This window comes from Pygocentrus nattereri, chromosome 13, assembly GCF_015220715.1.
Source record: "Pygocentrus nattereri isolate fPygNat1 chromosome 13, fPygNat1.pri, whole genome shotgun sequence".
NCBI lineage: Eukaryota > Metazoa > Chordata > Actinopteri > Characiformes > Serrasalmidae > Pygocentrus > Pygocentrus nattereri.
The window spans coordinates 3077535-3091726 of record NC_051223.1 but is presented as its reverse complement, the minus strand read 5'-3'; the positions used below and the strand labels follow the sequence as shown (position 1 = coordinate 3091726).

Sequence of the window (14192 nt, the reverse complement as noted above, 5' to 3'; positions counted from 1 at the left end):
GTGCTGAATGATATATACGGGTTTTGGAGCATCACGTGCGGCCATCCAGACCTTTTGACATTGGCCGTTCTCACAAAGTAACTTCACAGAAAATCTAAGACAAAGGCCTATTTGTGCAAGTCAGTGGCAAGGAAAAATCTCCCTAAGAGCAAGAGGAAGAAACCAAGAATCAAAATAGGAACCCATCCTCCTCTGGCCGACAGCAGACAGCGAAACTATAACACAAAATAAGAGCAATACGAATAAAGGATGAGATTTCACAGTTAATATACAGTTGTCTGACAACTTTTTTAAGATTCAGCCTGAAATGTAACTTCTTTTCGATTACAAAGTTGTATTTGTTTCATCTATTTAGCATTATTAACATTACATATAAACTCTATGAAGACACGTGTAGGTTCTCTGGTGGTTTTGGATAGTAAATATAATGGCTACATTAAAGTTATAGAAATCTAGACGCCTGGTTCCTATTACCGCCACTGTAAAGACATCTGAGTCTGTAATTTTCTCTAGAATGGAGCATTTCGCACCAAACCAACCTGGACTTTGATACATCATAACCAACAGATGGACTTCAGTACGCCACAGTGAGGTTAGTTTTATTTTCAATATTGGTCTTTTCGGCGCTAATAATATTTTGACTATGGTAGTCAGTAAAGACTTAGTTACGTATTGACCAGTGGTGGACAGTAACTCAGTAAATGTAATTGGTTTCTGTACTTAAGTAGTTTTTTCATGTATCTGTACTTTACTTAAGTTTCTCCGTTCTGGGTGACTTTTTCCTTTCACTCCACTACATTTCAGAGTCTAATATCCGACTTTTTCCTCCTACATTTTGAGAAATCTGTCGTTCCTTTTGGTTTCTGTGTGTATAAAAATGTAACATGTCAAAACGAAAGAAGCTCAAAGCCAGAGCACCAATGATGAACTAACCTAACCTGTAAAAACACCACAATATAGAAATATGTCCACATATGCAGTCGAGACTGACGCGTTTCTTTTTTTCTGAATTCATACAAACACTTTCATTTTATAGTAAATTAGTTTGGGCTGGTTTATGTTTATGAACAGACGCCTACAGATCAACATAGTAAAGGAGCTCATCTGTGATCCTGAGTTTAAAGCCAGTTTTTATTCAGCTTGTAACTAATTTACAAAGTCATCTGAAACTGAAACTTTGCTTGTGTGTAAAAAGGGATTTCAGAGCCACTCGGTTCTCCCTGATGGAAACTGTTTACCTTCAGTGTTTTGTGCTTCTGATCATTTTAATAGACGTCAGCGTCACTATTTAATGACGTTCTATTAAAAGACTGGTTTACCAAGAGAGACGCTGGAGGACTTTCACCTGAAATGAGTTCATGAAGCCAGTCTGGTTATAAAAATGATAACAGGACCAGATCAGAGCCAGAATTACTCTTTTAGTACTTTTACTTTATACTTAAGTACATTTGAAGGCAAATACTTTACTACTTTTACTCAAGTGGAGGTCTAAAGGGAGGAACTTCTACTTTTACTGGAGTAATATTTTACCTTTATCTCAAGTACATGGCTTGTGTACTTCGTCCACCTCTGGTATTAACACAAAAGCTCGGTACGTTAAGCGTCACCCAAACTGAAAAAGAAAAGGTGTGCGTCACTCTCTGTGGTCTTAACTACCATAATCAAAGACCCGTGCTTGTAGTCGACGTAGAGCTCATAAAGCAGGCAAACGACGGAAGCACGTGGTAGGTAGGCGCTATAATGACATTATTGTATGACATGACGTCATGCAGCTCGCCGTTTTCGTCGTGACGCAGCAGGGCCGGATGTTGGCTCTTTTTTTTCACCGTGTGGAAGAATAACATGGCAGCTGTGGACTGTGATATGCCGGTGGACCCGGAGAGTAACATACCAACGCAGGAGGATCTGGAGAGGTGCTGAGCCCTGACGGCAGCTTCGCCTGAACAATGTGTATCTCATATTTTAAGGCCGTCGTCGTGCGTTGTAGCTCTGACTGGGCATCGCGGCTGTAACGGTCGTGTTTTCGTCCGGGCAGCGAGGTTAAAGTTACGGCTCACGTTTTACAGCCTTTCCGCGCTGTTATCGTCTTCGGCGTGTGTTTTGGCCGGTTTAACGCTGTTTAACGCTGACGTTTACGTCGAATATCCCGTTCCACCTTAAACGTGCAGCGTTTAAGCTACATTCTGGCGCTTCAGTAAAATGCTGCACATTTAAGGTGGAACGGGGAATTCGAACAGGAAGCCAACCTGATAAACGTGTCCACCCAAACGTGAAACACTTGACAGCCCTTTTCGGAAGTGTTTACCGTCTCAAAATGCGGCTCTAAATGGTCAGAATAGCCCATAAAGCTCGGTTTACTCAGGACCGCCGGATTTCTAGTGGCTTCTATGGCCTGAGTTAGCATGCTAACCATGCTAACCATGCTATCGGCGCACAGCACCCACTATCGATACTTGGTAAAAACGCGGATTAATGAGGGATGAAGCGTCCCTGACCCCCAGTCTGCGGTATTACTGGTCCTACACACACCACACGGGATTAAACGTCTCAGATTCCAGAAATACTCACCGTTTTGTTGAATAAACCCGTTTTTACCGACGTGACAACCTGTAAACAAACGGGAGGAGCCATGAAGACGAGGGATTAGGTCTTAAACGAAATAACAAGAGCTGAACATCCAAAAATGACACCAAATAAACAACACTAATTAACATAGCACCTATATTACGATGTAGATTCGCTCAAACTGCTTCACAGAGTGAACTCAAGGAGGTCTGTAAAATTGGGGGACAAATTTGCAGTGCCATAAAATATCTTACTATGAAGAGGAACGGATGGAGTGAGAAGTGGAACCAAACATTCCCCAAAACGCTGGACCACAGTCTGAGCTGGGAAGGCCATAAACACGACCAATGCAGTGCCAGCCCGTGACCTACTAACGTTAAGCCGTTTGAAAGCCTCAGACGAAATGACCCATTTCTGTGACCCACCACGTTTGTCTGAGAGAGCAGTCTTTGTAGTGGTCATTCTCGGTTTAACGCTGCCCACTATACCAGCCTGGCATCGCCGCTTTCACCCGCGTCTTTTTTGCGCTTTCAGTCATGCCATTTTACCTAAGTGTCCGGAGGAGGTCTGTTGACAGGTCTGGTATCACCGCTCTTCGTAATTTTTGGGAAGTAATGTCTGGTCACTTCTTGTAATTGTTATTTGAAGATGTGTCGGGGCTGCTGAAAGGGGGCACAACGCTGCCGTGTTCTGTTTGGGTGCTGGACCTTGCTAGACACCTTGCCCGGCTTCCGGTCACGGCCCAGTTACTTGATGCGTCTGGGCCATGGTTTCACAGTCAGGTCGGGTCAGGAGACTTGGCTTTTTCTGCTTTTGACTGATCTGAACATTGTCGACAAAGATGACCACAAGAAATCAACCTCGGAGGCACGAAACAAGTATTACCTTCGGAGCAGTTTGAGTTTTACACAATTTCCAGGCGTTACTGGGAAGCAGAACAACTGGAGCCTTTAGTCGGTTTAAAGCTTTCGGGTGCCAGTCGAATGAGTAATATCAAAAGACTAAGCCGCCGCGGGGGGTAGAAAGACGGGTTTCACTGGAAATTAAGAAGCATAGTGGCATTGTTTTTTTAATTTTTCTGAATCTTTTGATGCAAAATACAAGAATCATATTGTGTGTTTTTTTTAACTATATAGTAAAATACAGCAACTCATGTTGGACTTATTGGCAGGAGTCACTGAAACTATAAACCTGTTTAACTGAATCTCTTCCTTTTTTTCCTGTTATTAGGGAGGCGGAAATTTTCAAGGAGAAGGGAAATGCATTCTACATTAAGAAAGAATATTCAGAAGCGTTCAACTACTACACAAAAGCCATCGGTAAGAGATCTGTGAATTTGTTTTATAGTTTGTTCAACAGTTTTAATGTATTTATGAGTGGAGCTCAGCACTTGTATCATCATGGTCTCACTGCCAATAAAGGGGAGATGTTTCTGATTCCTTTACATCTTGCACTAACATGTGTTTTGTATCCGGACCGTATCTGGATAAACTTTGGCCGGATCCCATTTACACTCTTCGCTATAATGTGTGTCCTGTGTGACCACGTGAGATCCGATTGTAGTTTTCCAGCATAAGAAGCATGTTACTGCAAACATACCTTTGTTTACACCTTTTCCCCTCATTACCATACGAGTCAACAAACTTTGTTTGGACGCTTTCATCAGTCTGGGCTGCGTGAAGGGCATAACTAGCTAGTCAGTGGTGGCAGGTGCATATTTTTAGTCAGTTAACTGTATATAGCTGCCCAAAATACATTCCATTTACATTTGTGCTAAACACGGTCGATATCCATCTCTGATTACCTCCAAATGTGGTTTGAGCAATCCGATCATAATCCAAACACAGGACGTCCTGGGGGTGTTTACAGTTGATTTTCATGCAGTCAAGTGAAATCCGAACATGATCTGATCACCAAAAACAAATATTATGCCTGAATTTTATCCTAATTGGAATAAGGAAACAATGCAAAACATCCGTTTGCTGTTTTGACAGATGCATGTCCCAAGAACGCCAGTTACTATGGCAACCGCGCAGCCACCCTGATGATGCTGAGCCGTTTCCGAGAGGCGCTGGAGGACTCCCAGCAGGCTGTTCGGCTGGACGACTGCTTCACGAAGGTGCGAGGGCAAATATTCTTACAGCAACAACGTTACACCCTTCTGCAAAGTACATTAACAGTTTGGCTGCAGTTCTGTGTCATGTAATTAAAGTTAACATGCTGGCAAATTTGTCTTCGCTGTATTTTCAGTTAGATCCAGGAACTTTGTCAAGCTCAGTAGTGTCGCATTTTAAATTGGAAGCATCTCTTTACAAAACACTATAAACTCTCAGTAGGTTGAAAGGGAGCTTGGCCAACCTCACAATTTTTTAAGGAAGATAAGGTTTTTAGTATCTTCTCCTTTTAGTCACATCACATTCTTTTTCATATGCATTCATATGAAATGGGGCACATCAAAATATCAGGTTTTGGTCCGGGTTCAGGACCAGATTTTCACATGCAGGGTCTCATGCTTTTCCTCTTGTGTGTTTTGCACTCTCTCTGTCTCCAGTAAGTTGGGTATAGCTGCATTCAGAATAGCTCCAGAATATGAGGAGATTATGTACGTGCAGTCTACCTGCAGTTTGCCTTTCAAAACTACTGTTAAGTAAATGTGTAAGGTGCACAATTCTAAGTACATTTACTCGTCTGGAATGATGTTTGAGGATCAAACTTATACAGATATTAATTTGCACTCTGAAGGATGTCATGTGTCTCTTTTGCGTGCCGAGCAGTCAGTGTGATTTAGGGTTATAACAGCTGTTTTAAGAGAATGTCTAGCCTTTACTGTCACTGATACTAGGCTTGTTAGACTGGATTTTTTGCATGTGCGTTTTTCACAGTTTAGGTGTAACACTGCCCTTTGATTCGATAAGCATTCGCTCTCTTCAGCATCTTTCTGCATATGTAGTTTAGGCACCATAACCTTCTTTTATTTCATATAAGTCTTTATAGGAAGGTCTGTTCACTAAGGGGCCATCTTTGCAACGCCACCCGGCAGTTATTTCCCCACTCGCAGGGTAATCAGCGTGCTGATTGGCTCTTTTTCTTGAAGGGTGGGGCTTTCGGTGTAAATGGGCATCATTTTGAATGTAACAAGTTTTCCCGTTTGTTTTTCAAACAGTGATCGTTCTCCCTTTTTATAACACTGTGTTTATTTGTGTGTTTTACAGGGCCACCTCAGAGAAGGAAAGTGCCACTTATCGTTGGGCAATGCCATGGCCGCCAGTCGCTGCTTTCAGAAAGTTCTGGAACTGGATCCCACAAACACTCAGGCCTTACAAGAGGTAGGCTTGTAGAATAAGTACCCCCGTCACCTCCCTAAGACATGTGACTTCTTACATTTGTATTGGAGGTATGGGGCTGACAGTTGTAGCTAACAGGTGATGAAAGGTTGTCTATGAAATAGGGTAAAAAGGTAAATAGGGTAAAATATGTGATGCATCTGAAACAGCAGTAGCAGCTGTCTTGAAATTTTCTGCACTTCTGTCCATTTTTAAAGATAACAGCGTGTCAAGCAGTGTCAGAAAATGTATTTGATTGCTTAACAACTCAATACTATTTGATGCCTGAGTTTGATGTCAGTGCTGTTTAGCTCTAACCTTCCACTTCTTGTTAGCTATGTTGGCCTCTTGGCTCCAATGCAAAACTAAAGCAGCAAAGTTTCATGTCTTGGCTGATTGGCTACATTTGGCATGGGGAAAAACTGTAATTTAGATATTTGGCTGTATGATGCATACGTCCTTAAAGCCATCATACAAGTGAATCGTGTTTTTGAGGTTTTTCTTTTGGTTTGTTTAGCACAAAAATGCAGCGGCTTTGTTGGAGTTTGAGAAGATGGCGGAGTACGGGTTTGAGAAGAGGGACTTCAGAAAGGTACGGTGGTAACTTCAAAGGAAAAGATCAGATAGAAAATGATAATGTTGTACAGTATGATGATGTATTAGCTAATGCTAATGTTGGATTAACAATAAATGAGCACGGGTAGTACAGTACAGCGATTCCAGGCAATGTTAACCATGTTAGCATGTTCTATGATGATGATGATGATGATGATGATGAATGAGCTATTCATGCATATTTAACCCCCTGTAAGTTAGTTGCATTGCAAAAAAGCACACTTAACATCCTAATTGCTAATCAAAGGATTAGGCAGGATAGAAACCGCTCATTTAATCCAGATTTTACAGGATTTTTGTTAGTTTTGTCCTTATGTGTGGTCCTCTAGACAATCCTGGCCAAAGGTTTGTTTCAGTGCCTTATTGCTTCCTGTTTGTCCCCCTCTGCATCCATGCTGTGTAGGTGGTTTTCTGCATGGATCGAGCGCTGGAGTTCGCTAGTGCCTGTCACAAATTCAAGATCTTGAAGGCAGAATGTTTGGCTTTGCTGGGGAGATACCACGAAGCCCAGTCTGTGGCCAGGTACTCGGCTCTCTGAAAGACGGTAGTGGACAGTAACAAAGTGCATGGGTTTACACACAATGAATGACTTGCAGCATGAAGTCAGTGTGATTTAGAAATCATGGTGCATTTTCCTTCTGTGCTGTGAAACAATTTCAGGGAGGATCTTTGAGCTCGCTGGGTATTTCTTTTAATGATTGGCGGGGGGGTGAAACATATTACTAGGCAGTATTATCATTCCCTACCCACTGGTGCACAGTGATGTTTCAAAATTAAAGAGGCTGATTTATTATAATTCTTACAGGAGTTTAGTCTTTTAAAGTATATGATATGAGGAATTGATCTTAATAATGCCAGGAACATGAACCACCCAGGTTTTGAGTTTCATTTTAAGTCTAAAGCTGATGAGGAGAAACTGGATTCTTTAAAACAAAAAATGATGCAAACAGCACTGTTTAAATGGCTGATTTTGTTTGTCCTGTTATACCCATTTAAAAGTTAGAAAGTAAATACCACTTTAGAATAATAAACAGAAAATGTTGCCTAGTTTTTTGAAAACCCTCTGTAAAGTTTTATTATAAATGGTTAACTCCTCTAGGATGGGTACCGTAGCACACAGTTCACATATTTCCATTTAAAATACAGGTGTGAGCAGCATGTTGCTGATGCCAAACCAGGTTCAGGTGGCCTTTCAGTCAGGCCAGCATAAGCACCTGATCCGAGAAGGAGAGAGAGCTCGTTTCTCCTCTCCCAGTTGCCTCAGCCCTGCAGTATGTGACCTACAGTAATGCCTCTAGGTTGAGCGTGAAGCATGGACCAGAGACTGCGCCACTAGAGCATTGGACGATAGCTTTAGCTTGGTGAGAAGGCCTTAAAAGTAGATTGTTAGCTTAAGCTACTTTTATTTTATATCATTGTTAACACGAGGTTAACGTTAACTTGGCGAGAAACCTAAAGCACCAGCAGTTTCTGTTCACTAGCGCTGCACTAAGGCAAGTTGAGAGGATAAAGACTCAAATCTGATGAAATGAAAGGAGTTACTGGTACTGGAGTGGCAGACAAAATCTTTCTCATTATTAAAGATAGGAAGCTTATTTTTGTTTTTGCCTCGTCTCTTAAACATAGTCCGTTTGTATGGTAGTGAGGGAAGGCTGGGATTTAAAAAGGGAGAGCAAGCAGGACTTTTTCCATTTACATAATCATGCATATTCATAGGTTTTCATGTTCAGATTCAGATTCCTTTATTGATCCCAGGGGGAAATTGCAGTTGTTACAGTTGCAGCCATTTATGTAAAAATAAACACTTTACTAATAATTTAAAACAATATATAGAATTTACAGTATGTATGTGCACCAGATTTAAGTACTCTACACACACACACTTCTCATGAGAGTTCTTCATGAGAGTTCTTCATGAGAGTTAAAGATGCTTCTATGCTGTGTTAGTCGTTTCTTTGACATATCAAAACAGAAAAATGTGTGATTTTATTATTCAATGATTTTGTGTTTTTCTTTTATGACTAGAGGTATTTTAAACTGTTTCACATGTCATTTGCAACCACACACACGTCTGCATAACAGAAATCCATAATTATAAAATAACGTAGTATTTCTAATAACTCAACTCATGCTGTTGATGCTTACTATTAAAAGTTAGTACCTGGTTCTTGAAGTGGGGTAAAAATACAAATAGAGGGTCACTCTTAATGTTTTATGAAGGTTAAATCTCTCTCTTCTCGTGCCGAATATTTGTGTACTACTGCTGAATTCTCTAATTCATGTGACTGATTATGCCGTTTTCCTCTTTTTTTGTGTTAGTGATATCCTGAGGATGGACTCCACTAATGCTGATGCCCTGTATGTGCGAGGGTTGTGTCTTTATTATGAGGACTGCATCGAGAAGGCCGTTCAGTTTTTCGTCCAGGCTCTTCGCATGGCACCTGATCATGAGAAAGCTCGCCTAGCGTGCAGAGTAAGTTCCTTTTGGTGATGTTATCTCTGGTTTACCTCTAATCCGCACTCCTAAAAGGTCTAAATAAAACAGTAACAGCAGAGTCAGAAATGGGGTTTTTCAGAGTGTATCTGCTACTGATTTACTGCGCTGCAGTTGTGTCAGTAATCAGCGGCACGACGTAAACATAAGTGTATTTCTGTTTTATTGAAAGGCACTGTCTACACTGACAGGCTGCTTTAGTGCAAACGATTGTCTTGTGGCTCCACCTGCTGTGGTTCTTGCACAGTTCCTATACACAGTGGACCGATGAAATAAGCAAAGCTCATTTGCTGAGAAGTTGATTTAAATGTTATTTCATTTAGAAGTAATGTTTGTTTTGATTCAACAGTGGTATATTGAGTTCTAAGGGAATTGTCTTCTTTCAGAATGCTAAAGCTCTGAAGGCGAAGAAAGAAGAGGGCAATAATGCCTTTAAGGATCGCGACTATGATGCTGCATATCAACTGTACACAGAGGCCCTGACCATAGACCCTAACAACATCAAAACCAACGCCAAGCTGTACTGCAACAGAGCCACCGCCGGGGCCAAGGTGTGTTTACTTTTCATCTGCTTTTCTCTGATCACGCCAGAAGGTTTTAGATGTTTTATACAGTATTTTAGGTATTTTGAAATGATAGATAATTTCAGTTATGTTTTTTGGGTGGGCCTGAACTCAAGGCTCAACGATGCACTGGAAACATACCCATCATGACCCCTCCCCTAATTCATAAAAACTTTATTTGGCTTGGCTATGCTAGTCAGTAATATCTGTTGCAAACTTAAATAAATTAAAAACAAAAATTCTGTTGCCGAGTGAGAGCGATGAGATTAATTCTCAGGTAGATCAGTGTCCTCTGGTTCTGAATTTGTGTCTGGCTCTGGTGGCTCAAGGTGTGTAGCTGTACAGGTCCAAAAAAACATCTAAATGGGATCATCAGTTTTACCGGTTGTAGCGAGATGAAAGAGGCTGAATTCTGTGTTTGTGTCAGCTGAAGCTCTGCTAGCGCCTTCATTACAATCCAACAGAGGCCTTGCTGCCTAACCTAGTGAACTAATGGAGATGCTACCATTGGTACGAAGCTAAAGTTGGCTTATTCGTCATCAAATATTCAGTTAAATTTCGGTTGTTTTGGATGTTATTTTAATTATAAATTCCTTCTTGATGCTTTGTAACTTTCTCAGTCATTTTAGAATCACTTACAGCTCTATTCATTTTTCTGGGCACATCTCCGTCTTCATTTCACATTTAACACTATTTTACTCCTTTATTAAAACTTTATTAAACTGAAAAGCATTGTGTACATATGCCTGATAGTAAAATATTTGTACTATATAAAAGAGTATGTACTATATCAGACTGAAATCCAAGTATTTATATGTATACATATGTGTTTCTATTCTCTCCTAGCTGAATAAACTGGAGCAGGCCATTGAAGACTGCAGCAGTGCCATCAAACTGGACGACAGCTACATTAAAGCCTACCTGAGGAGAGCGCAGTGGTGAGACATGGTTCACTCTGAACTGCAGTTTGCACTCCATAGCAGCGACTTGCTTACACTTGTGTGATTTCTGCAGTTATATGGACTTGGAGCAGTACGAAGAAGCTGTTCGGGACTACGAGAAAGTCTACCACACAGAAAAGACGAAAGGTAAAACTCTGTTATTAGAAAATAAAATCATAATCCACTGTAGATCGTAAGTTACGGTGAATTTGCCCATGTTAAGGAATGTCAAGCAGGATGTTAAGTGTAGTAAAATCACTTACGTTTTAATCTTGGGTGTATTATTGCATTATTAAATGGTTATTGAATACGGTATGATCAAATACACCAATGTTCAAAACAATTCATTGTTAATAATAAACACAATTAACACTTTAGCCTATTACAGTTATAACTACAAGATTTTTTTTTTTGTCGCATTGATACTAAATTTAGTCCCTGTGAGCTATAATATGTGTAAAGTACAATAATAATAATACTAATAATAATAATGATACAACAGCTTCAGACTTTGTAGATTGTAGGACTAAACTGTCTTTATTAACTGATATTATTCAAATTTTTGGATTATATTTATGCACCTTATTTTCACTTCATATTATGATTTGTAGAGTTGTATGCAAAATTTTAGGCATCCTTATATGTCTGTATTTAGTTTCTTTATTCCCCAGTTTCATTGTTTTTCTTTTTGTAATTGTAAATTGTATTCTTCCCTTCTCTCACTGTCTGTCTGTTTTCCAGAGCATAAAACTTTGTTGAAGACTGCTCAGTTAGAGCTGAAGAAAAGCAAAAGGAAAGACTACTATAAGGTCCTTGGAGTCAGCAAGGATGCAACAGAAGATGAGATAAAGAAGGCTTACCGCAAACGTGCCCTCATGCACCATCCAGGTAAAACACACACACACAGACCTGCAAACAATCCTTCACAGGATATTCGCTTCAGTTTATCCAAGTTAACCTTCCACTTCATTTTCCATTGTGTTTAGCTGCAGGGGTTTGTTTAGGTGCTTTAAAAACTGCTCAGAGTCGGCATTGCTTGGATGAAGAACAGCGACGAGTAATGTTGATGAAAATGATGATGATGAAGAAAAATTACTATTTTATGTTATTTAACAAAAAGCGTGAACTTGAAACTAGCACTGTAGGTTTATCACTGTAGCTACATTTCCATCGCTTTCTGCAAGCAATAAGATTGTAAGTGTGTAAAAAAATATTTATATTTTGGTGCTGAACAGCTTGTTTTCTTTAAAATGCATAAATTGGGGTAAAAATCCTTTAGACAGAAACATAGCTTGTGACCTCCTCAGTGACCAGTCAAAGATTACCAGCCTTTCTAAGAGCAACCTTACATCCTGATTGTTGCCCAACAGACCTTAAAATGTCATTATTCAGTCAGACTTTTATTTCTTGTGTGATTTTAGACCGGCACAGTGGAGCGAGTGCTGAGGTTCAGAAGGAAGAGGAGAAGAAGTTTAAGGAAGTGGGTGAGGCCTTCACTGTGCTGTCTGACCCCAAGAAGAAATCTCGTTATGACAGCGGCCAAGACCTGGACGATGATGGCATGGGAGGTCAGTCATTGTGTCATTATGTACTCCGACTTACCAGCCAGACATGCTGGGGGGAGTTTACGTACTGTACACACTTCTCATCCACATTTACAAGCCCCTCCTTTGTAGATCCACCTTGCTGATGTACATTTAGAGACTGTGGCTCATCTGTTGATACACAATTGGTATTAACCAACCTCTGACCTCATCACTGATGGGTTTCTGACCACAGACCTGATCTTGGCTGGAAATTTGTGGTTGATAGTCCACTCTCAGCATAGTAGCAACGCTGATGTGCAGAACTGTAGCATACACTGATAGGTACCTCACACACTGCTATGCCACTGCCATGTCAGTGTCACTGTAAGTAATGTCTGGTCAGTGTGGTTCATACAATGGTCTCTTTATATTGATGAACAGGCTAGAGGGGCCAAGGTAGATTGGGCAGCAATAGTTGGGTTATAGTCAGTAATTGTATACCTATTTTTTTTTCTTTTCTGAGTGTTTATTTATTTATTTATTTATTTATTTATTATTTCCCCCTACAACACATTTACAGTCACGACAGGTCCAAAGCACAACGTTGTCCCATATATTGCAGTTTCCAGCAGTTCAAACAGAATAGTGTAGCTTTAAACACTTTTATGTTCAGGAAAATGAACTAATTCTAGTGTGGAAACATTCATAATTGTATTGAATTTAATTGAATTAAATAGCATTGTTAATATCATCAAGCAAAAAGATGACATTTTACTAAACGGAACAAACATTAACACATTTCTACATATCTCTATACAATACGTGTGTGTGTGTATCTATCTATCTATCTATATATATATATATATATATATATATATATATATATATATATATATATATATATATATATATATATGATAGTGTCATGTATTTTGTTCTATCCTAGCATCCATCACAGTATGAGTATTTTGTATCTGACACTTTTTAATTGTAATTGACACTTTGCTCTTTTATTAAGCAGTTCACCAATGTTACAGTAAAGAGCTCAATCGTAAATATATCGTGAAAACAAAAGAAGCACTTTCAACAGTTTTCCTGTTCTTTTTCTTTTTTTTACCCTCCAGATTTCGATGCCAACAACATCTTTAAGGCCTTCTTTGGTGGACCTGGAAATTTCAGCTTCGAAACAAGTCAGTATACGTTTGGTTTGTAATCAGTACGACAGTATATTAATTTAGCCTTCCAGCAGAGTGACATCACAACCTAATATCCTTTTATCACATTACTGACACTGCTTTGTTTTCCCTTTTAGACTCTGCACCTGGAAATTTCTTTTTCCAGTTTGGCTAAAGTGGATTCCATCAGCTCAGGAACAAAAGAGAAGTCTGGCAACATTTTTTTTTTCCTCAACCTGTTTCTCCTGCCATTTCTGCTAATAGTGTGTCCCCACAACACTCACCCCTTACCCAGAATTCCCCTAAACCTCTCGTTTCTTCAGACCGTATCCGTTTGCACTTATCCTGCTCTGATCACTTTCTCGTCTCATTTCGGAAGAAGCTTGAATACTTTTTTTTACACAAAAGATTAAAAACAAATAAAAATTTAGAATGTAGGACCAGATCTGGATGAATCTGAAAAGGTTGGAGGCAAGTCAAAGTCCTCTCTGACACACTGAGCCACCGTTACATTCGCTAGATTGACAAGTGACAAGAGGAGCGGCAGCATATTGTTTCATCTTTCTCTCTTTCTCTCTCTCTCTCTCTCTCTCTCTCTCTCTCTCTCTCTCTCTCTCTCTCTCTCTCTCTCTCGCTCTCTCTCTCTCTCTCTCTCTCTCTCTCTCGCTCTCTCTCGCTCTCGCTCTCTCCCTGCTCTCTCCCTCTCTCCCTCTCCCTCCCTCTCTCCCTCCTCTCCCTCCCTCTCTCCCTCCTCTCTCTCTCTTTCTCCCTCTCTCTCTCTCTCCCTCTCTCGCTCTCTCGCTCTCTCCCTCTCCCCCTGCTCTCTCTCCCCCTCCCTCGCTCTCTCCCTCCCTCTCTCCTTCCTCCCTCCCTCCCTCCTCCCTCCTCTCTCTCTCTCTCTCTCTCTCTCTCTCTCTCTCTCTCTCTCGCTCTCGCTCTCGCTCTCGCTCTCTCTCTCTCTCGCTCTCTCTCGCTCTCGCTCTCTCCCTG

General features: G+C 40.5%; 1 protein-coding gene across 1 annotated transcript; it reads left to right on the top strand.

Annotated features, from left to right (window-relative positions):
- Nucleotides 1-1768: 1768 nt before the first annotated feature.
- Nucleotides 1769-13858, top strand: LOC108431365 (dnaJ homolog subfamily C member 7-like). The gene is made up of 14 exons (XM_037544007.1): nt 1769-1913; nt 3796-3884; nt 4560-4684; nt 5778-5891; nt 6406-6480; nt 6907-7025; nt 8823-8976; nt 9384-9548; nt 10407-10498; nt 10575-10648; nt 11243-11389; nt 11923-12069; nt 13152-13217; nt 13340-13858. Exons 1-14 carry the CDS (start codon nt 1843-1845, stop codon nt 13375-13377), a joined length of 1476 nt encoding a protein of 491 aa, XP_037399904.1. The 5' UTR covers nt 1769-1842; the 3' UTR covers nt 13378-13858.
- Nucleotides 13859-14192: the final 334 nt, after the last annotated feature.

What these genes read in the sequence shown, in the direction of transcription:
- LOC108431365 (XM_037544007.1), top strand. Translation starts at nt 1,843, where the DNA reads ATGGCAGCTGTGGACTGTGATATGCCGGTGGACCCGGAGAGTAACATA. An exon ending in TGGACGACTGCTTCACGAAG is followed by an intron (nt 4,685 to 5,777) that starts GTGCGAGGGCAA and finishes TGTGTTTTACAG; the next exon opens with GGCCACCTCAGAGAAGGAAA. An exon ending in AAATTTCAGCTTCGAAACAA is followed by an intron (nt 13,218 to 13,339) that starts GTCAGTATACGT and finishes TTTCCCTTTTAG; the next exon opens with ACTCTGCACCTGGAAATTTC.